The sequence below is a fragment of the Ascidia mentula genome, chromosome 5, assembly GCF_947561715.1.
Source record: "Ascidia mentula chromosome 5, kaAscMent1.1, whole genome shotgun sequence".
NCBI lineage: Eukaryota > Metazoa > Chordata > Ascidiacea > Phlebobranchia > Ascidiidae > Ascidia > Ascidia mentula.
Genome location: NC_138570.1, coordinates 10,170,631 through 10,192,881, shown reverse-complemented (window position 1 = coordinate 10,192,881; position 22,251 = coordinate 10,170,631). Strand labels below are relative to the sequence as shown.

The window sequence follows — 22,251 nt, the reverse complement described above, 5'->3', positions numbered from 1 at the left end:
GGCCAAATCGCACCATAACCAAACGCTGCACGTTTAGGTTCAAAATAATGCACTCAATGCTCTTAGGGCGATGGTTTTAAAGCTGCCTCCCCGTTTATTTTATGGCGTGCGTCATAAGTCGTAAGATCATTTTACATCATTATGTCCAAATAGCAGATCGTGTCATGCAGTTTCGCGCTGTGTTAAGAATTTTTTCCTCGTAAATCTGTTAGTGAGCATCAGGCAGGCCATTACAAGACGCCTATCTAAAGCTTGCAGAAGGTCAAGTGCTACCTTGACGCAGTTATCTGCAATCCTGTCTATTTTGTGACCTTGGAAACATTCCTACAAATACAAGTTGTTTGATATGTTGCACCTTAAATATGGGGAAATTGTAAAATAAAGACACATTTTTTAATATACTTTGCGTATCAGCTAAATGGGACTGAATATATTTTTTATTGAGACTTGTGATATTTTGAGTTTGTGTCGGTTTCATAAGCGGATGTAACTTGCGCAGTTTTAGGTTTGTTAAAAAAAACAAGGTCGATAAAAGTTTCAAAGATTGTATTGTAACTAACGAAGCTCACGGGAAAACGATCATATAAATAACAAAGCAAGATAGGGTGAAAAGTAAAAACCCGTAAACCACGTTGGATGAAAAAACAATGAAAACACGCACCAAGTTTTAGGATTGGAGTTTTGCCGAAGTTTGAGAAGCGTCAGGGACCGAACAGCGACGGACGATTTGGTGGTTTTTGCATAAGACAGCGCAGTTGGTGACAGAAGTTGCCGGGTTGCGCCTTCAGCATTGCCACGATCAAGCACCGACTATAAAGCGAAACTATATTGCACAGTGATTAAGTGACGACGAATTTAAGTGAGCGCCGGGCAAGCAACTGCTAGAAAGTTTAATTGGGCGTCGTCAGGAGCTGATGATCGACAACGTCGGGTAGAGCGGGAATGGCGACGTCAGGCCATGATCGGTAAAGAATGAGCAGAATCACTGGAATACGAAATTGCGAAACAGCAAAGCTAAATTTAACTGCAAGGTTGGTGTTGCCAGCCATACAGTAGCCACCTATTCACAGAAGCAGGGAATTACCGGAGCACAGGTGAAGCGTGACAAGCTGGGCCGGAGACGAACTAATTTTCAGTTTGTTGCTTTAGCCACGTGATGCGGTTCAAGTAGGCCGTGAGAGGGGTCGGGTTTTGCAAGTACACAACACTGCGGGTCTATGTTAGCGAAGCGGCAAGCAGGCTCGGTCGGAAATATGATCTGGCGCATAACTCCGAGACCAGCCGTGTGCTCCATGTACTGCCACAAGCCGGGCAATAAACCGGGGACGGGTGTGTGTACTTGAATATGGGAATGAGGGGGGCCTTGAACAATTGGTTGGTTAATTAAATTGAAGCAACAACGATTGTAAATCGCAGCGACGCACTGCTCACCACAGAGATGTAAAATGGCCAAACGCAACTTAGTACGAAACCCGAAAATATCGAAGTGCATTTTGATGAAAGCAAAAAGTACAGCGCAATAGAATTCATGAGAACAATGTTAGTGGGGAGGTTATGAATAGTTTCTTTTTGCTACAAATACACAAGCATTTTGTCAAGTGGTGATGTCAAAACACCACGCGTAATTACAGAAAACAGAACTGCAATGAATAAGCTAAAGCAAATGTAACGATTCCATGATTGACAGCTAAAACTGCTGGGACTGCAGTTACGATTAAGCTCTGTGCGATGTGGGCTGTTGCATAAGTTCAAAATCCCGAGGTGCAGCAAAATGTGGCTGACGCGGAGATAAAAACTAGGCAAAAAACGCGGCAACCGAGTTTTACCAAAAGATCGCCTCGCGTTTTAGTGCCCAATGATAGACGCAAAGCAATGATTTGAAAGGTTCAAAGGCACTGACGGAACGATAAAATAATCAGTAAGACAACCTCGTCAGAAACCAATACGGTTGTCGTAAGTATAGTGTGGTGAGTTGCTACGTTTGATAACTTCACAACAAGACACACTGGGTGCAAGGGGTGACAGTAAGTATATAGGCACAGTAACCACGGTTTTTGCAATAAATATACAGTAATGTTGATTACGTCTGAAACGCGGAGGTAACGCGAGGGCCGCTAGTGTTTTGGTCAACGTTACCTTCGCGGAATGTTAACAAATACACGGTCGGGGGAACGCATTACCCGCAACTCGCCTGCATATATGCGCTGAAAAAGAATGTCGCGAAACGACGATGGCGTCAACTCATTCGTCAAATTCATCTGCGCCACAGCGTCTCTAGCGGAAGGCAGGAACTGTCCAAATTGTCCGCACAGGGGCGCAGTGAGAGCATTTCCTTCTTCGCCCGTTGCGACGCTCGAATCCCAAAACCCGACGTTGGAGTCGAGTGAGGATTTTGCGATGCCTTGGGCGTTGTACGTATTATCCCAAGAAGTTACAGAAGCTGAAGGAAGAATGCGGAAGGGAACCGGTTGGTAAAGTAAGGACGATGTGCTGCGGCGTGCCTTCCCCACTTTGTAATCTAAAAAGTTGTAGTTGTTCTCCGTATCGCCCGCAGTGGACCCGCTAGTTCTGCTAACGCATGTATGGAGGACGTCAGCGGTCAAGCTCAGGTTAGGTGACGTCAGCAACGCGTAGGAAACTGCGCTAGACTCTGCGGATGAACTCAAAAACTTCTCGGCCAGTAGCAAGCCTCTCGCGTAGGCGTTTTGCAAACAGTCGTTGCCGTGTTGTGATTCTTGTGGCGCAGCGGACATGATATGCGCATCGGGATATTTAATCCCGTACCATTTGACCACGTCTTCAGCAGAGGGTGACGCAGCCCACGACTGGTCGTCTTTGTCACCGTCCTCTCGAAAAGGTACGGCGATGAGAACCGACTTGCTGTGGACATCGGAGGAGAGAAATGTGCTCTCGAAGTGGTTTCGCATGAAGGTCTCGAAAGCCGAGGACTGCCTCCTTGCTACCGCGACGATCACGAAGAAATACGCGGCCTTATCTGCAAAGCAAGATATGTGTTTATTTGTGTGACTGGTTGTACGGCAAATAACCCGAATTCTAACGACGCAGGGGGCGCAACTGAAATACCCTGAAAAGAAACCCTTTATTGTAGCCCGTAAATTTCATCGGATTTTGCGTAGTCAAGCAGGACAAGTGCTTAGCAATGATTTATAACCAGGCACAGTGACAAAAATGTTTACACATTTTCAGGTGAACAAAATCAACATTTCAACACACTTAGCCTAGCTACAACTTAAATATGTATAATTTCTATTATAAGTCGCGTGCAGGTAGTGGCAAAATCATCGAATCGATGCGAAAATTTTACGCTGATTTGCCCACCTTTATTTAAGGACTGGTAATCTCTCAAGCCTGTCACCTCCAGATCACCGGCAGGACGCAGGAGACGAACACGCCGAATCTGCAACAAACATATCATCTGTTACACGTACTGACATCTTCCTGTTTTCCATTCGTGCGACCGTTTCAGGTCGATGATAATTTAATTTGGCAGCAAAACCTCACAGAGATGTACGTTCCTGCGCCACCAGACATTTGTTTCAAAGTGAAGCAATCGCAGCTAACAAAGAGACCGGCGTGTTTTGAAACAAATCAACAGTTTGTTAAACAACGTACGACAATTTAGAAAGAGCTCTGTTTTCAACCATGGCTACTTGAATCTGCGCTCGCAACGGTAGACATAACATTGAAGCAAGCGCCAGTACAATACCGTTCGGCAACATACGGAGGCAGAGCTAAATATATCGTATTTTATTAACATCTGACATTGAATACCAGCAGTACCTGGATGTGCAACAAATGGAATAATTTATTTAGTAAGAAATCCGGTTTAAACATGGCAACGAGGACCATATTTTAGAAATTTTATAAACCGTTTTGTTCATGGGTTTTTCTTAACTAAATGAAAAAGGCCTAAAATTGCCGAAAACCAAAAAAACGAAATGACAATACCGTCTTTAGGTGCAAATTCTTGGATCTTTATTGAGAAAAAGCAATTAACCCTAAACAGTATGACTGTCAGTACGCGTGTAACGCTTGAATGCTTCGCCCAACAAACAAAGCAATGATTAAATGCATTTTGAATGGAACATTTTGTGGACAAGAATCGATTGCGTTCAAACAAAACAGCAAAGGAAATGGTCAACCAACATTTGACATTTTTGAAACGGTTTTCAAATTCCTTTTAAAGCAACATACAAAGTAGACAAAAGTAGTGGATGGACTGAAAGGGTTACCTGATCTGGAGTGCCCGCCTGTTTGCTGTTAAAATAAACGTCGAGAAAGTAATCTGTGCCTCTGTGCGGGTCAGACCGAACGTAACCGTCACTAACGTGACTGTAGCTGAATGTCTGTTGTTGGGGGAATCCGATTGTTTCGTCTATCCCAGTTTCTCCAATCTAAAAGCGCAAAGATTCAAGAACACAACTCACAATCTAGTCCACATTGGTGCTGTTAAATTCGTCAGGCAGACAATTTAATTGTTTCTACAATCATTCTCAATGCATAACAAATGTAGGCATGTAGACAAAACGTTAAAAGTAGATTAATACAACAGCTACATGAGTTTGTCTCAAACATGCAAAGAGTTGTGCGTCCATTCACAACGCATTTCGATGAATAGGTGGTTAGTGATATTTTTTGCATTTACATATCGTGGTTAAGCTTTGGCAACCACACAGTTTGAATCATGAAGTTTCTATTTTACAAATTACGTAAAAAAATACTGAAAAATCTTTTCGCGGCCAGTATGTACTTGTGCAGCCGCAATAATAGGTTTAATTTTTTCAACTCAAGAGAAATGTTAAAAACCAATAGGAACAAAACGGAAAACACCAGCCAATGAAACACTGATTGCGTGGGTTATACAGGTTTCAAAAAGCAAGGCAGTGCGGTCGTTCTGACCTGTTTCAGATCAGCCAACATGTCATTTGTAATATCTCGGACGACTTGCGATGGCGCCAAACTGTACATGGAATCCACCTCAAAAGAGTCCCAAGCGTTCACATCTTTTAATCTGAAATAAAGTGCGTTCAAATGGGATTAGGGAAAGTTTTGAACTGTTTCAAACCTGGCACAAAGTTAAGAAGCTGCCGCACGGGGCAGACTCAAATTATTTTTTGAGGTTCACGAGGACCGAGTTACCATTTAAGGGCGCAGAATATAATCGTGTTGGTAATTTACGAGACTCCATATGGCAATTGACGACTCTGCTTTGAAAGGCTTTCGCTTTTTTTGAACAATTAAAACGCAAGGGTCTCGCGCTCTACGACCGGTTTTTTGAAAGCAAACTATTACGCAGTTACAAGCAAGCAAACGAAATTTGTTTGTATTTGAAACGACTCGCACACAAGTAAATTCATCATAGTGGTAACAACCACATCTGTGTCTTTTGGAGCACAAAACGCGCGACAGAGACACATACTATTATAGTCAGTTCTTGTTGTAATATTGACTCAAAACGGGATCGCCAATATTTGATTTGGGGATTTGAGCAGAAAGTTGATCCCGAACACATTATCCCGGGGCTATACGTTGCTAGGGAACCGACACTTAAAAGATACTGGAAAAAATCCTGGATTGCAGGGGTGCTATTTTCACATAACCCATGACCGCCCACACGTTTACCCGAACGACGTACACACACAAAACTAGCCGAAGACTATATTTTTCCTGTGAAGAATCGTTGTTTCTGGCGCTTTCAAATGCCACCCAGGTGTAGCGCAAACCAAATTTGTCGCCATAATAAATGACAATTGCTTTCTGGCGGGACAGAGATATGTATATTTTGCTGACGTATGTCGAAAAATATGGACAGGGCGTTTTCGTATTTCCCACCAAAAAAAGGTGACTTGTTTTGATTCTTCTTTACCCTAAATTCAACGAACCCTTCAGGACCATCTTACCACAGGTGTCTCGTATCGATTTAAGCGTGACGAGCGACGCCGACACACAAAAAGAGATAATTTAGCAGTTGCCACGGTAACGGGACGCGCGGTCTTTGCGGCAAATAACAACAAACCTGCGGGGCTTGAACTCCGGAACGAGGGTCTTCTCCATTGACAAGAAGCGTTGTTGGTCTAACGGCAAAACCACGTTGGTTCGGTCCAAGTCCTTCCCCACAATAGATAACTCCTGTTAAATCGAATCACAATATTGGTGTTCACTCCAAGCTCCATACTTAAGATTTGTGTGCATTTCCTGCAACGCTCTGGCGAAACGCAGCGAGAAACAGGTTTCGTCATAAAATCGATAACGCGAGTTAACAATGGAAGGAAAATAAGTCTTAAATTTTTGCTTGTTTTTTCGACATACCAACTTCCTTGCGAATTCGGCCGAAAAGTATTTTGCAGTTATCGATGGGAAAAGCCACCAGATTGGCACTCAACGAACTGTGAAATATACCAAGCTCCAATTACTGGTAATTTGCAAGGGAACTTCCAGGGAAGTAAGACCTATTGAGCCAAACAACTGTACACAGTATACTGTGTAATAATGCCGCAATTTTGCCACTGACATTCCGCTAACAATAGGCTGAATCCAATGTAAAAGGAACAAACGGTATGGCATATGATCAGGGTTTCCCAAGCTGCGTTCCGCGACGATATGACAAAAAGTCAAACTTTATTTCGATAAGCTTCAGCAATCATAATTGTAGGTGGTTGCGTAACATATATTTTTTCTATTGACTTTCACGTCGGTTGATGGTTCAACAAAACGCACAGAATCGATGCGACATGAGACTGTGGTTTCGAGAAAAAAGGTTCAACATTGGGGTTCGTGGACCAAAAAGTTTGGGTAACCCTGGTATACATGAAATGCTTACATCACCAACGACGTCGTTTTTATTGTAGATTGTTTTTCCAATTTAATGTAGATTGTTTTTCCTTGGCATGAAATGCCCAGGTTTAAACAACAGACGAACCCTATAGTGCAGATTCACCCAAGGGCAAATCACAGCAATTAAAATGAAGAGAAATACGTTTCTTTAATCCACAGGGACACAGAAAAAATAAGTGACTATAGTTTTTACACCAAAACCAGTCAGTTTTACAATAAAAAATAATAAATTGGAGTATGTTTATTACGCGTTAAAGAAACTGTTTGCCACCATTATGTCAGTGGGAGTTCAAACGCATGTGTGTACTCGTTGCACCATATGAAAGTTTCTACGCGCAACAAACAATTATGACACACACAAGAATGCAACCTTCGTTAAAAACCTACGCGTCGACAAGCGAATAGCATCGTTTTTTCGATATGGGATAAATGATTAACAGCAAGGCTGAAATTTCTGATGACACAAGGCAACCAGTTCACGCACTTATCAACCGCAGGCCTTTTTCGCAATGAGGTGTCGTTGGATCGTCATGTGTTCCACGCATAAAGGCTGTGGGTTAACGCTTTTGTGGTCCGTTGACCTAATTTATCATCAAACCAAACAAAAACGTCTCAAAATAGTTAAATATTATCCGAATAAGTGTAAGCCTATATTGGGGATTAAGTGTAGCTTTATAACATGCGTAATAACAAATAAAACAATTACGTCATGCGTTTAAATGAAGCATGTGTTCCTAATCGGAGAGCTAACGTAATCGCAATCGAGGTCGATACGAGTCATTGGTCAAACAATGAAGTGATTGGTTTTTAGTGGATTAGGGTGGCATAACTGCGATGTAACTCCGTTCTACCCATACTTTGGTTATTTGTTATGTTGTTTACATCGTTTGAAAAAATCAGTACCTCGAGATATTTTAAGTAATGGAGCTAATCTTTCTGTACAGTAAAGGGTTTAGCGATGCATGAACTGGTCGCATTTATACACCACATGTCAAAACTGTATGAAGGTTTACTACCAAACGATTAAAGGCGACTGTATGGTGACCACAAAGTGGAGATCTTGCAAGGTTATTCAGCTGGCAAGACCGTTTAAGTTTCCCCCGAACAGTGGCTCTGCCTGCAGTTCGCATGTAAGCCAACGGATTAAATGATTATTTTGCAAACATTTTTCTGGGACTGGGTGTTTAATACCGTATATAACATAGGGGTTATTATTTCAACATTCTACAAAAGGCCGGTATTGAAAGGCCTATACCTCACTACACTGACAGGGTTTAATTCCACAAAAGGCGAAGACAAATGCCGTCCATTTGTAACGGCGTTTCGGTAATGCTGCAGCAACCAGAGAATGTTTGTAAATTGGATACGTCAAAATACAAGATAAGGGCCCGATATATAGTGAAGTTAACCAAAACGGGAACCGAGATGCTGGTCTGTTTAAGCTCCATCGCAACCCACTGTGCACCGGCATTCCTCAGAATCAAGCGGCTTTGCGGGGATACAACCAAAAACCAGTGTACATAGTTGGTGTGTGGCGATGGTCGGAGACTTCTAAACCAGCGAAAACTCATTTGGCCGGATCTGCTAGTTGTCAGCCTTGCTTGGTGTTTACAAATCATAAACAAGTGCAACACACCCTTCTAAGCTGCCGACCAGTCTATCTATAGGGCCGCAACACCGCCAACTACTTGCATCAAAGGTCAAACTGAACGAAATACCAAAGTCCAATAAACCACAGTTGCGTTAGAAGGCAACATGTCCTCAAATGTTCTAAACATATTTATTCATGAACTGGATTTGGCAACAGTGGTCTTTATGTAAGGTGAGAAAATGGTGGAAATTCATGGATTTGTACTACGTCAAATTTGACGTTTACACAAAAATCACGCGGTCAAATGTATTTTTGTTAGACGTACGCGTGATTTCATCGTTTCCTTTGCCCAGAAATAGTTATTTAATTAGTTCTTCCAAATGGAACATACAGCAATTAAGTCATTGCAATTAACGCGACACAACAAGACAATCATTTATAGCAAGGACAGCAATTTTGTTAACAAACCTGTATTGTGGAGTTCAACAAAAGACTGGTAAAATGACGATGGACGCGGTACATGATGTAGGGAACTTTGATGTGATGCAGCGTCAGCGCCCTGCTCACATGATCGTTCTCGGCCAAGTTGCCTAGAAACGGCTTTTCCTCCGTGTACTCCTCTTGGTACGAGTGGTAAAATAGCTTGAGGGTCTGGGAAAGAAAAAACTGTGATAAGGACTTGGAATTGTTTGACATTCAACAAAAAGCGCCTAAAAACAGCGCATGATTGCATTGGGCTGGCAGATACAACGTCTGAACACACATGTTGCAGACTTGATCTTTCTTGGTAGTCCGCGCGACAGCCAACACGTCGCAGGAACGACAGCACGTCTGCCAGCAATGCTAATGTTTGTCCACGCTCACGGAGGTGAAAACAACGCAACGTTTAACGTGACGTCACTACTTGACAAAAGGTTGTTGGAATTTCCTGTTAAAATCAACGGATGACTATTCGGAACGGTAAGCAACGTTGCCATTAGGTGAATAGACATCGCGTTCATGACCCGAAATAAACAGGTAGCTAACATTAAGGCACTGCTCCTGACAATTAAATGTTAAACCAAACTTGCGTGCAACGACGATAACCCAACGACCAGGCTTAGCAGCGCACAGCTTTAAATAATGCAAACGTATTGAGCCTTGCTCCTAAGATCGCAGATATGGCAGGAAGCCTTCATTTGCGCGACCGCCCACAACGGGGCAAAACAGCAATTATTGTCATAGAGAAGAGATAACAACAACACACGTAATCACAGCGTTGGTGGGTTCAATAAAATACCGAATTTGTTTTGTCCCACGCGCACCAGCCCTGTTGTGACAAGCGCTACTCAGTGGTGCTATGGATATGGTTGTGGTCGCATCGTTCGGCCAACGCGAAAACGAACAAAACCAAATGGTTACTGCCGGCACTAAGCATAGGTCTCGAATGCGGAGCGAAGGTTTCCGTGACGTCATTGGATATTTGAATATTGGCGGTGCGACAAGACATCCAGACAGTGTAGCAACCGATTGAAACAGCACGACCCGAAAAGCCTTAAACAAGTACTGCTGAGCTTTCAGCTAACATTCAAATTTTTTGTGTTGATATACTTACCACCTTCATGTGGGAGTCTGGCTCGATAATCTTTATGGTTTTATCGGTGCCCATGCCATTTTATTCTCAAGTTTACTGTTCATCTGTGGGTAAGATTTTATTGTGCATAATAAACATGAATTATTGTGAAATTGAAAAAGTGTTTCGCATCACTTTGGAACGCGCATCTGTAGACCGCCAGGATTGATCGGCCACGATAATTGACCAAACACAATAACGGACTTACGGGAGAATTGTATTGGCCATTGTGGTCACGATAAACTGAACAAACAGCGAGGCGAAAAGGCAAATAATACCTTCCACTATCCGCTTACGTCATAAGCAATGCGGTGTAACGGCATTTGACTGGACGCGCACGCAGGGTGAAGAATTTGCCCCACCCTTCCATAGTGTCAAAACACGCTCTCCCACGGCTTCGCGCTAGCGGGCTGCACCGGGCATGTGAGAAATTAAATGCAACATATACCACTTGTGACAAAATCAAAGTAAGAAAACCGTCTTCTCGTACCTCCCATGCATGAGTGCATTCGATGTGGAGATGATTGGTGACACACCGCCCGAGTTCCACGTCTTCCTCACTGGAAACAACTTCCTCCATGCAGTGGTCGATGTGAGGACAGAGAGCTGTGGGTGGTAGAAACAACAAATACTGTGACACAACTTCTTGTGGATGTGGGTTAAAATATGGTACCTAAAGACGAATAAGAGCTATACGCCCACTTGTTAATCATTATAGAGATAATCTTAATCAAACAAAAGGATGGCTGGGCATTTGGGGGTGTTTCAGGCGGTGTTGTGTAAAATAATTGCTGGGAATTGCTTGTGTTGTGTTGAGTGTTGCTTCGCTCCCCTGCTACAATACACAGCACCAAATTTTTGCATGTATTTCAGTGAATACCTTACTAGAGGTAACCTTAGGGTGCGTTTGGTTTACTTGAGATACAGGAACACATTATCTTTGAAGGTTATGTATGGTAAAACTTTTAATGTAATTCAACTCACAGAACATGCAACATTCTGTAACGACAAAACAGGTTTATCCGAACTATGTACATAAATAAACAATAAATGTTTCATTTTATGCTATATTATGCACTTTGTTTATCAATCACAATATGGCTGATGTGTAACGTTACGATTTCGCTTTGCGTCTGGTAAACACATTTCTTCATTTCCTATCATTAACAGTGGCACGAAACGAAGCGACAAAAGCAAATTTGACTTGGCTAAATTTGACACTAAAAAATGACTCAGAGTTGGCAAACAATATAATGATGGTAGGCAACGGTTGAAAATGTTTTATATTCCACTGTGTAAAGAGCCGGCACGCACGGAATTCTAGGAGTCGTGTGTGTACTGTGTAATAACATTTTAGCTGCGTGGGCGAGTTTCCCGGCAAATAAAGTGGTAAATTTCTTCAAAATAAAAAAAAAATTCTTAAAAACCACTGCTGATACCTTCTTCCACTTCACAACTCCCCAGGATAAAATGTTGGCGATACAACAGAAATATGTTGATACAATCGACCGTAATTGCAAATTGATTGGATGTACTGTCAAGTTACAACAACAGATTATCAACAATCAAATGTTTGTTTTACATGGACATATTCTGTGAATGCAGAAACAAATGGCCATGTTGAACAAACCATTTCCACCTAAAGAAACCTTGTTGCACAGATGTTTCGAGATACAGTGGGAAACACGTTTACCCCCAAGTGTCAAATTACTGAAACCACAGCGGCAAACCGAGGAAACGTGAACACTAATCGGAGTTGCCCGCTGTAGCGGAGCCTGCAGTAACCGCAAAAGAGCTAACCCGACTCCGCGCAACTCTCAAATTCAAAAAGTTTCGCTTGAGTTTAGAAAACCATGAACCAAGCACGTGGCCTCTAACGCGCCAACTCGGCTATAAACGTATTTGGAGGGTTAAGCCGCGCAGATTAGACGACGTCAAAAAAAAAACAGTGGTAATATTTGGACTTTGTGGTCGAAATCCGGTTCAAAAATTGCGGGATACAAACTGTTTATGGGGATGATGATTTGGGTTTCCTTCACATTGGATAAGAATAACGTGTGGAAATGTAAAAATCTATCTCACAATTGTTTGGTGTTGAAATAAACTTGTCTCGCAATGTGTTATCTCCAATCCATAGGAGTTTTTATGAGGGAGTTTTTATCGTATTTCGTTTCAATACCCGGTAGCTAAGACGAAAATTTTATTGTCAAATATTCTCCTTCAGGCCAAGAGAAACCAAAGGTTCCCTGGTTTTTGTTTAAGGAAGTTGTAAAATCGTAAAGGGGCCAAAATTTGCAGTCGACTACATTGATTTATCACGTTAGCAAACACAAGCACGACACGGCGACATATACCCATGTATTTTACCGCTAACCGCATCCAAAAACGCGTAGGCTTAGAGCAGCGGTGCACAACCTGCGGCCGTACGGCCGCGGACGCTATTTTTTGCGGCCGTGCACATTTATATCAAAATATATGCCAGCGGTGCACAACCTGCGGCCGTACGGCCGCATGCTGAAACGCAAAAGGTTGTTAAAAAAAAGAGAAAAGGGCGTTTAATCCCAAATGGGAAGTGGATTATTTTATGATGGAGACGTGAACCTAGCTTGCAAGGACAAGGCAGTCATTGAATAATTCGACATTTCATTACATTGTATACAATATATTATAATATACGTAATTTGGAAAATGTAGATAATAAATAGTGTACATTTTTCAGGTATGGAATCATTTCCATTCCTTTCTAATATTGCTCACGTCAACTTGTCGTAATTATCAGGGGTATATCGTTGAAAAAGCAGTATATTCAGTGGCGGCCGCTAGCACACAGTGGTGTGTGTGTTGCGGCCGGCAATAGTAAAAAGGTTGTGCACCCCTGGCTTAGAGTTACACGAAAGCTGTCTTTTGGGCTACCCTGCTCCGGGCGTTGTTTCGGTTCCTCACAATACCACAAGCTTACCTTTTAGCGCTTTCTGGTTGAAGATAACGCCTGGACCTCCCATGCAGAAGTTGTGCCCATTCAATCCCAGCTTCTCCCTAACTTCCGGCACGCCATGGCCCGGTTGTCCCATGTAGATCTGTCAAAACAATGTCGACCGTTGGCATTTTCTTCACACGCGCCTGTGTAAACTAAAACGGTCCGGTTGTAGTCGTGCCAGTGAATGTGCGTAGGGTGTGGACGACATAACAGAGATGTCCAGTGTATGGAAAACAATACGATGGTTTCTGGGAAATTTTATTGACGGAGCATGGGAGGCAAGATGTACCCTGTTGTCGCTCATTCGCTCAAGCAATATTTTTTCACACAAATTTCAACAGAAACCGCAATTGAATGTACATGAATGTAGAATATACTACATATGAAATAATTTTAAAATTTGCCAGTCGATTAATCGAAAGGAACGATTTCGCGAAAAACTACGATCTGGACATCTTTAACTAAAAACCATGACCACATATTGTCCACTTTTGCCGCCTTAAATGGGAAAACTTGGTCCTTTTCTTGCTCAAACATTTGCAATACAAGCGGCTTTAAGAGAAATGGTTTATCGTTGGTGATTTTAATAAATAAAAGAGAACTTACAAAACTAACGCTTAAACGACTGTCGTCGTCTTGGCCAATAAAGAGGATGTTTGTAAAGTAGTAAAAATGAAGACGAATGTGCGCATGGATGGTTTAAAGGGTCTGAATCATCATTATTGAACAAAAAGGTGCGAATGGAAGGTTAAACTTGGTAAGTCACGATTTTCCGCTCGACAAACCATCATAATCACCGCATATTTGAACTACCAACACCACCGAGCATGATTTACTCGCATTTTTGTATTTAACGGTTCGTCCGAGCAAACATCAAACCCAATTCGGGGCGGGGGTCATTATGGTTAAACTTAACGGTTATTGTCTGCCTTCAAACTACAACCTAGGACTAAATTGGACCCACGCAAAGCAGTTTATGTGCAAACGTAGCGGATGTCGCTTTCCACATGTGTTGCTATGTTTTTGATGTATTCCCGGTTGTTAAACAGACAGGGACACTTGTGCCGCTCGGGTGATCAAGCAAGACCGTTGGAAATTTACGAACGCATCTCAGTGAGAGTTCTACGAATACAATGTTAAATAGCTGAGTTAAATTAAGCCGGTGTGACGATTCATCCCCGTCAGAGCAAAACAATGAACTAACTTCATCAACCACATTGTCTACGAAGAGCTGCGACATTGTGAACTATACAAAGATCCACACGCGGATGTGCGACAGTTAATGGCCATAAACCGAAGCGGAATGAAAGTAAATATGTAGTACGCTTTTGAGCACGAGGGTGCTTGAAACCTTCGATGGGACAATAGCAGCTAAGGCATAAGACAACAGAGTGATCTGTTCTCCACTGGTGAACATTAATCAGCATCCGTTTGAAGGTGGCACTCCCACGAAAGTGCGTGTTTTACCACACGCTGAAGGTTTTCAAACGGATTAAACATATCAACTGGAGATCCCAAATCAATCTACATCGTACATCAAGAGTCGGGATTTTCCATCCCTTGGTGTATCTAATGTCAATACGCCGTGAGTTTGAAATCGCTGTTTGTGAAAAATTGAAGCCGCGGGGTGTGCTTTCTCTGGGCGTCAACCGTATTGAAATAACAATGTAGTTGCCACCACCATTACCGCAAGTGTTTACAATTGGAAGACCGACGCACCTCCCTTTGTGGGTGAAATTTGCTTGCAGGGAACAACACTTTTTTAACAGGGATAGAGTAAATGTTGGATATTATCAGGCAAATATTTTACTTCAAAATGAGAATGAAACCCCCAACCCTGTACACAATTGAATATCATTTTTTTAGTTAGGGCTTGGTGATATTTTAAATATAAATGGTAGCAATTCTGCAAGCTCTGATTAAAAATTTAGTTTTGAAACACTTCCATCATTTCGATCCTTTTACTATGTAGCTTAACAACATTACGGGCTGCCCGAGTCACCTCCCACACAAAACTAGCAACCAAATAACACGCTTTGGGTGGTAAGGTTCACACGCAATTCAACGAAATGCGAGATGCATGATGCTTTTTTAGAAAGGCGCTGTGTTGTAACGTAAACAAGTCGGTTCGCGAATCGAGCCGCCACGTCAGAACGTTAAATATGTACAGAATGACGCGTCAAGGCTTTCGAGTGTCATCTACGTCGCTCGTCCGTGCGATAATGAGGACACCGCGATGGGGTGGGTCACTTTCGTTTGCACCTCGCTCTCTTAACATGTCTCGATTTAACTGCTACAGGCAATGAAATGTGTGTTGGGAAAAAATCGAATGCGATTCGAGTTTTACAGTTTTCCATAGTGTGACATTTGGCAACAAGGTTATGAATATTGTAAAGTCAAACATTTAGCATTAAACATTTAGCATTAAACAAATGTTTGCACTACAATGAAATAAACACCGCATATTTATCACTCTACCAAACAAATAGCTTAATGTTGTACAATAATAAACAGTACTGCATTCAACCCCATACTTTGTTTGTACAAAGCAGCCACATCGAAGGCCATTGTGCTAGAGTCTGTCGCCTCCGGTATATACCGGCCTCCATTTGACTAATTAACTAAATAACGCATATCCTGCATTATACATGTGCAACAAGTAATGCAATTTTTGGTAGTTCGCACTGCTTCTAATTAACATGTAAATTATGTCGTAAGATTTTCTAGCGCTTGTTTCCATGCTGTGTAGGCCGTGATACTGGATAGCGCAAGCATTTCGTGTACAATGCGAGCTGAACAATAAAATATCGACTTGCGACGAAAAGTCGGTAGTAATTAAGTGAGGTGCACAATGTGAATGCAAACACCGCAGATTCCTTATCCACAAAAAACTATTCAAGAAGTTTGTCGCCAGACATCAGCATAAAACATAGAACATTGACTTCGGATTTTTTTAACAATGGGAGTACGCTGCTGGCTTTTGTAAGTTGGGCACAAAAAGGTAAAACGATACGATAGATTGCCTGAATTCTTTAAGAGTTTGATTAGCATTTTGAAATCATTAGCTTGAGAATTTTTTGTTCCTAGTATGTAGACAGAGTTGTTTTTAAGAAGATCGCAAACCCCCAAAACTAAAATCATGACTGTATTCCCATCAAAAACATAGTCAGTCCACAATTTTCCACTTTCGGTACCCTTTCCCCACGTAATATAGTTCACGACGCGAAATAAACGTATATGTAATATTTATGCGATGGGGTCTTCAGTTACAACAATTCCGAAAATGCATTTGGGAAATAAACATTAAACGGGGTTTGGATTTGCTTACCATTCTCTCTCCGTCGATTTGTGACAGAAACGAACGCAGTTTCTCCACGCGAATGTAAACGTCGTCATCAGCGCGAATGAACCATTCGTAATTATCGACGTGATGTTTGCACATATGCTGAACAAAAATAGATTTTAAATTCGATGTTTTATATGCTGACGCCAACACACAATTGGTACTAAAGTCACGGGGGCAGTGCCTTTATTCTTACACGCACCCACAAAATACTTTTAAAACGCTTGAATCCACACTAATCGGCGATATGAACCATATAGTTTGTTATGCAGAGAGTATGATGTCGCATACTTGAATATTTCAGAAAACTAAAGCTATGCAAAATAATTGTAAGAAGCAAAAGTTTACCTTGAGCATGGTGAACATTTTGCGTTGCGGAGGATACTCAGTGTCACTGATTCCATTCAGGTTGACAACTGGTACGTGGAATTCATCTTGGCTGCCTTTTGCCGCAAAAAACTCAAGCTTGTCCACCTGCAACAAAAAGTACGTGGCGCAGGGCTGTTAGTTTTACATTTACATTTGTAGAACAAACCATAAAATCAACTAAATGATTTGAAAGAACAATCCTCATGGCTTTTTAACTATTTAACGTACCAACGTGAAAGAAACATTTTTGTCCAAACAATGTGGCAAAAAGCATAGCTTACAGTGCAAGTTTACTCTGGGATCACAATAACCGAACAAAGGCAGAGTGAAAGGGATGTTGCTTTTACAAGGGAGAGTATTAAAAGTGGCTATAGTGCTCTCCATCCAAGTGAGTACTGCCAGGCATATCAGTATCATTGCTTTAATAGCTTTGTGCCAAATCGCTACCGTTGCCAGATTGTTAATCATTGATAGTGAAAAATACCTGAGTACCCCACGTGTTGTTGACTGCAACTGAACGACTGTTGAGGAATTTTTCGGCGGTGATAACTCCAACGAATATTCGTGTTTTAAACCGCGTATGTCCTTCAGCCTACAAAAATTTGGCGAATAAACATGTAAGTGAAACTGAATAGCAACACCGGAGTTAACGTCGTCTAACCTGTGCAGATGACAAACTCTGCCCGTCGCTTACGATCAGGTCTTTAAGATGCTCCTGAACGGCGCGCACCGAAACCGTCTCTGGACCTCGCGTTTCCAAGTGAGGTTTATTCTTTAAAGATATGTTAGATTGTTCTCTTGAGATAATGTACGATTTTCCACCGTCGACCGGCCATGGCATAGGGCCGCGAAAAAGTATGTGTTGCTGGAAGCATACGGCAGTCATGGTTATACCAACCAAAATTCCCCATATGAAAGGAATGATTATCTGACTTCGCCGGCGGTAAACCTTCATCAGGGAATTTAGGACGCATCGGCCATTGAGTTTTGAGTTTTTAAAGGCCGGCATGCCAGTTAACCCGCAAACCGCCGTGCACTGGTCCATCGTTGAGCCCAGCGTAGTAGTCTTTCGCGGGTGTGAAGATGTTCCATTTTTAGTCTTTCGCTCCGGACGGGATAAATCGTCGGTTACGTTAATGGACACCGAATCGTTGTAATTTGGTGGCTCCTCAAACTTTTGGCATCCGCCGGAGGCCGGTAGTTGTGGTGATGACGAGACTCTAAACATTGAGCGGTCGCCCTTCTCTGCGGCGGGTCGGCTTTGGAGAATTTTGCCTGAAGCCACATTTCGACTGGACGGATTGAGCATAGTTCATCACACACTAAAAGTAACACACCTTGTCCCTCTTCCGCACAATCATCAAGCGCAACCATCTATTTACACACCTGGATTGACAAAATAATAATGCTGTTAAAATAGTCAAGAGCTATGAAAAAAACTTTCAGGACAAGTCTAGTCCATTTTCCTTTGTTTCACAAACTTAAGGAATTTTATCACCCTACTTTTAACATTATTTTGGGTTATGTCAAAACTTCGAAATAACATGCATGGCAGAAAAATACAAGATACATTACCCATAAAACTGTACATCATTTGCCCAGCAATAATATGTTTTCAGTGTGGCTATTTTTGTAATCCCAATGTAACAAATTTAAGTTAGAAAAAAACATAAAAATTGTGGAATATGATGTAAATTTTCGGTCTGTTTAGCACCACTATGAAAAACAGTTTGCATATATATTGTAAATCTTAGAAAAAGAAAGTCTTTACAGCAAAGCAACAACATTTGATTGTTATTCTAATTTATTATTGGCAAATTTATATTTCATCGTAAATGTATATAATTTTATCTTTCAAACCAAAAACACCATGAAAAGTAACTGTATTGTCCGAAGATAAAAAAACATCACGACCATCCAGCAAACCTTTGTTATAATACTACATGTATGCCAACACTAGTAAACTTTCTTTTTCACCTTTGGCATTGCAATGTTTAAGAAATTACTACTACAGTGAGTCCAGCAGACTCTTACTGTTGCACTTACAACATTTTTATATCGCAAAAGTCTTTAGTTGTGCACTTGTTTCTCAAAACATTGCAATACCAAAGGTAAAAAAGGAACTTTACTAGTGTTGGTGTACATGCAGTATAATAACAAAGGTTTGCTCTGTAACAAACATCAATCACAATAGTTTGTCATCCAGAAGAACCCTACTCTTCTTTGCCTATCTTAATAACGTAACATTACTTTGAACAAGTGTAAGATTGAATTACATTACAAGTTGTTGTAGGCTTATCTGATGATACAACAAGGTTATCAATTTCCAAGTCCTAAACAAGCCAACAAGACAGTTTTAGCTGGTCTAAGTGCAAAACAGATCTAGCAAACGCACAAAATGCTTTTACTATACTATTGAACTTACAAAATCCCTTTCTCAATTTGCTTGCCATATATTTGCTTAGCTATTTTAGTTGTAGGGAACTTCCATCACATTTTTATTCTATTTCTACTTGCAAAGTTTGGTATTATGCACACATCTACAACTTTTGTCATTCTGAAATAACCACTGTGACAAAATACACTCACAAAAAAACGTGATACTTGGTTGAAGCTGGTGCTACACCCACACTCTTTTGTGTGAGCTGAACACTGCCCACACTACCAGCATAGTGTACCATTTTCAAACAAGGCCTTTCTCTCTGCTCTGCACTGCCGCCACATGTACAGCCAGACTTTTTATTGCCGTGTTACAGCATGGTTACAGTACGGTACACGCTCATTATTATATTATGGTTACAGTTAAAATCGCGATTCTCTGTGATTACGTTACCAAGTTATATTTTTTTCCGAGGACGTGCAGTGAAAATGCTCTTCTGAAAATGTGTTAATGTAAACGTTAACTTGCCTGGTTTAGTAAACAAGCTGTAACGGCCACTTTCATGTCTTTCACCAATATGCCCAGTGATAGTGCAATATGCCCCAAATTTGGACATGAGAAAATCTTGTTATGTTTGGCCCAAAACTTGCTGTGAAAACAAACATTGTAACGCCATTTCCGACACGAGCCCAAAGCTCGGGCAACTTGACATCAGCAGGATGTCGCAACCTCACTTCCACAGCATACACGACTTTCAAAGCAGCTTTGCGTATATTTATTTCGTTTGCCACGTTATGCCGCTAAGCTAGTTCAGCTTTGGCAGTGATAATATCCTTCAAAGATGAAACGCTTCTTGGTTTTTAGGGTTACGCCACGTTTTGTGGCAGCAAGCGAGCAAAAATTTTTGTGTTAATGAAATTTAGGAAACCATTAAACACCGTCAGTTGTTACTGAACATTTGCAATACCACACATTCAGCTACGCCTTTTAATTATCACTTGTTGTCTTGGTAAGGTTCGTGGTAGACATGCAGCTTCTTCTTGGTGTTTGATTTAAAACATACTGAATCTTATATTTGGCACCACAAATTTACAACCTGTTAACATTTTGATATCAGTTTAGTTGTATTTTGTTTTGGCTATTTCGTATAGTTTGCACGAATAAAACTTCAAGACTTGCGTACTTGCAATCGTTCGGTTAAAGTTTCACAGCGTGAACGGAATTTCTGTTTTCTTTGAATCCGTCTGCATTTCTTAAGTGAAAACCGCTTTACTGGTTTCCACTGGCAGACTTTATTGGTGGGAGAATTCAAACACTGCTTGAACGCCGACTTCACGACTTTCTTTTTTAACTTCTTGTCACAAGCTTTCCAGGTTTCGCAGTGGCTTTCCCAGAATTCACGAGTAGCTTTGCGGCGATGTTTTCTTCTTCGTTTTTTGCCAGACTTGCGGTTTGACAATTTTCGTCCAGATTTCCCTCCTTGTTTCTTCGCCGCTTTGGTTGGTTCAGTCACCATTAAATCATCAACCTCTGTTGGTGTAAACATTTTCTCTGTAAACATAGCTATCTTAAACCAAGTGAAATGTAAATTAGTAAATGCCAATATTGCATAAATTAGGCCATACACTTATGTGGAAAATGGAAACAAACTTAAATGTTGTAAATTCGTAACATGTAGCCTACATCACGACAAAAAATGTCGATTACCTTCGGCTAGAGTGCAATTAAATTCGTCCGAACCATCGAGACAGAAATCATCACCGTCACATTTCTTTGATGACTCATAGCATCGCTTTAGATCATCATTGCACGGAGTCAAGTTGTCTTCGCACTCGTTGGACTAAAACGGTAAAGGTGAGTTGCTATAAAAACACTTCCAATGTTACAGAAAAGCTTACATCACAGTTTTCTTCGTCTGAAAGGTCGTCTTCGCCACAGTCTGGCACGAAATTGCATAATTGTATACTCAATAAACAGTTTCCTGTTTTCTCGCAATGAAATTCACACCAACGAGGATCTTCCGCACCTACGAATATGAAAATATTTTTTTGTCTTTCACCGTAGAAATATGGTACGTAAATATGTAATTATCATTTTCCAATAGAAATCTCTACATTAGTAAGACAAAAATGAGTTTGGCTACTTTCGTGTTTTGGAACAATATTTTAAATGACCGCTAAAATATTGCAAAGTTGTGATTTAATTTGCAGGGGGTTTTGATGTCGTGGGCTATGTAGGCTAAAGATAGAAAAATAACAGAAAGATATTTACTTATTTACTTACCACATATGTTTACGCTCTCATCCGATTCATCTTCGCAATCTAGCCTGCCATCGCAAACCTCTTTCCTGGCAATATAATATTTTCCATCCTTGCATAACCAAGTTTCGCCGTCCAAGAAACGTCCTTCATTCCCTTGCAAAGTAAAATCAAAGTTAGTTACATGCTTCCTCCTCACTACATTAAACCAGCATATATACCTTCCACGGAAATACGCAACATAACCAAAATAAATATGATGATCGAAATACACCTTGCAACAACTAAAAAAGCCATAACAAACCTAAACCGAGAAACAACACAAGCACAACAACCACACTGCTCTCGCAAACAGAATGACTGAAATCGAATTCACTTCACTCCAAAATCCGAAAAACCAATCAGCATTTTTGATTCAATGCCGCGAGTCAAAAGTGACGAACCTTGCGGAGTCACGTGCCCGGTTGATTGCCAAATAATTTGAAATCTTTTTTGCGACTTTATTATTCAATAAGACATGCCAACGTCGATGAGGTTGAATTTTTTAATGTGATTAAAGCAAAACTGCTGCATGTGAACATGGCTTTAACGTTTGGTGACCAAATAACACACACACATTCATTATTAGAGTATAGGCTAAGTATTATTGTCTGAAAAAATTTATAATTGTTAGTGGTAGATGTGTCTTTGAAATAAGGTGACACTTGACATGCATACACGTAGGTTTAAAATTATTTGAACATGTTGTCTGTTAGTTTTGAAACTTGTGAAATATTTTTTCTTTTTTAGTTTTATTTACCTATATTATGGTTATTTTATTCATTTGTATTTACACAAAACTTCTTTATTACATTGCACATGACAC

The 22,251-nt window shown here is 41.0% G+C and overlaps 2 protein-coding genes across 2 annotated transcripts; both read right to left on the bottom strand.

Annotated features, from left to right (window-relative positions):
• Positions 1-536: 536 nt before the first annotated feature.
• Positions 537-18,129, bottom strand: LOC145901635 (chondroitin sulfate synthase 1-like). The gene is made up of 12 exons (XM_082989393.1): positions 17,409-18,129; positions 17,232-17,339; positions 16,727-16,852; positions 16,364-16,480; positions 13,018-13,135; positions 10,549-10,664; positions 8,915-9,097; positions 6,038-6,150; positions 4,921-5,032; positions 4,254-4,415; positions 3,340-3,418; positions 537-2,995 (listed from the first exon to the last, which is right to left on the bottom strand). Exons 1-12 carry the CDS (start codon positions 18,054-18,056, stop codon positions 2,133-2,135), a joined length of 2,745 nt encoding a protein of 914 aa, XP_082845519.1. The 5' UTR covers positions 18,057-18,129; the 3' UTR covers positions 537-2,132.
• A 2,166-nt stretch (positions 18,130-20,295) lies between these two features.
• Positions 20,296-21,726, bottom strand: LOC145902881 (uncharacterized). Its single transcript, XM_082990971.1, has 5 exons — positions 21,608-21,726; positions 21,411-21,542; positions 21,026-21,153; positions 20,835-20,967; positions 20,296-20,678 (listed from the first exon to the last, which is right to left on the bottom strand). Exons 1-5 carry the CDS (start codon positions 21,681-21,683, stop codon positions 20,296-20,298), a joined length of 852 nt encoding a protein of 283 aa, XP_082847097.1. The 5' UTR covers positions 21,684-21,726.
• Between the last annotated feature and the right edge of the window lie 525 nt (positions 21,727-22,251).

Bases quoted from the DNA above. Each gene is read 5' to 3' on its own strand.
- LOC145901635 (XM_082989393.1), bottom strand. From the start codon at position 18,056: ATGCTCAATCCGTCCAGTCGAAATGTGGCTTCAGGCAAAATTCTCCAA. The intron at 9,098-10,548 runs GTACGAGAAGAC...TTTCTTTCCCAG, and splicing joins AATGCACTCATGCATGGGAG to ACCCTCAAGCTATTTTACCA. The intron at 6,151-8,914 runs GTTTGTTAACAA...TCGATTTAACAG, and splicing joins TGTTGAACTCCACAATACAG to GAGTTATCTATTGTGGGGAA.
- LOC145902881 (XM_082990971.1), bottom strand. From the start codon at position 21,683: ATGGCTTTTTTAGTTGTTGCAAGGTGTATTTCGATCATCATATTTATT. The intron at 21,154-21,410 runs GTAAGTAAATAA...TCATATTCGTAG, and splicing joins TGAGAGCGTAAACATATGTG to GTGCGGAAGATCCTCGTTGG. The intron at 20,679-20,834 runs GTAATCGACATT...CTATGTTTACAG, and splicing joins TAATTGCACTCTAGCCGAAG to AGAAAATGTTTACACCAACA.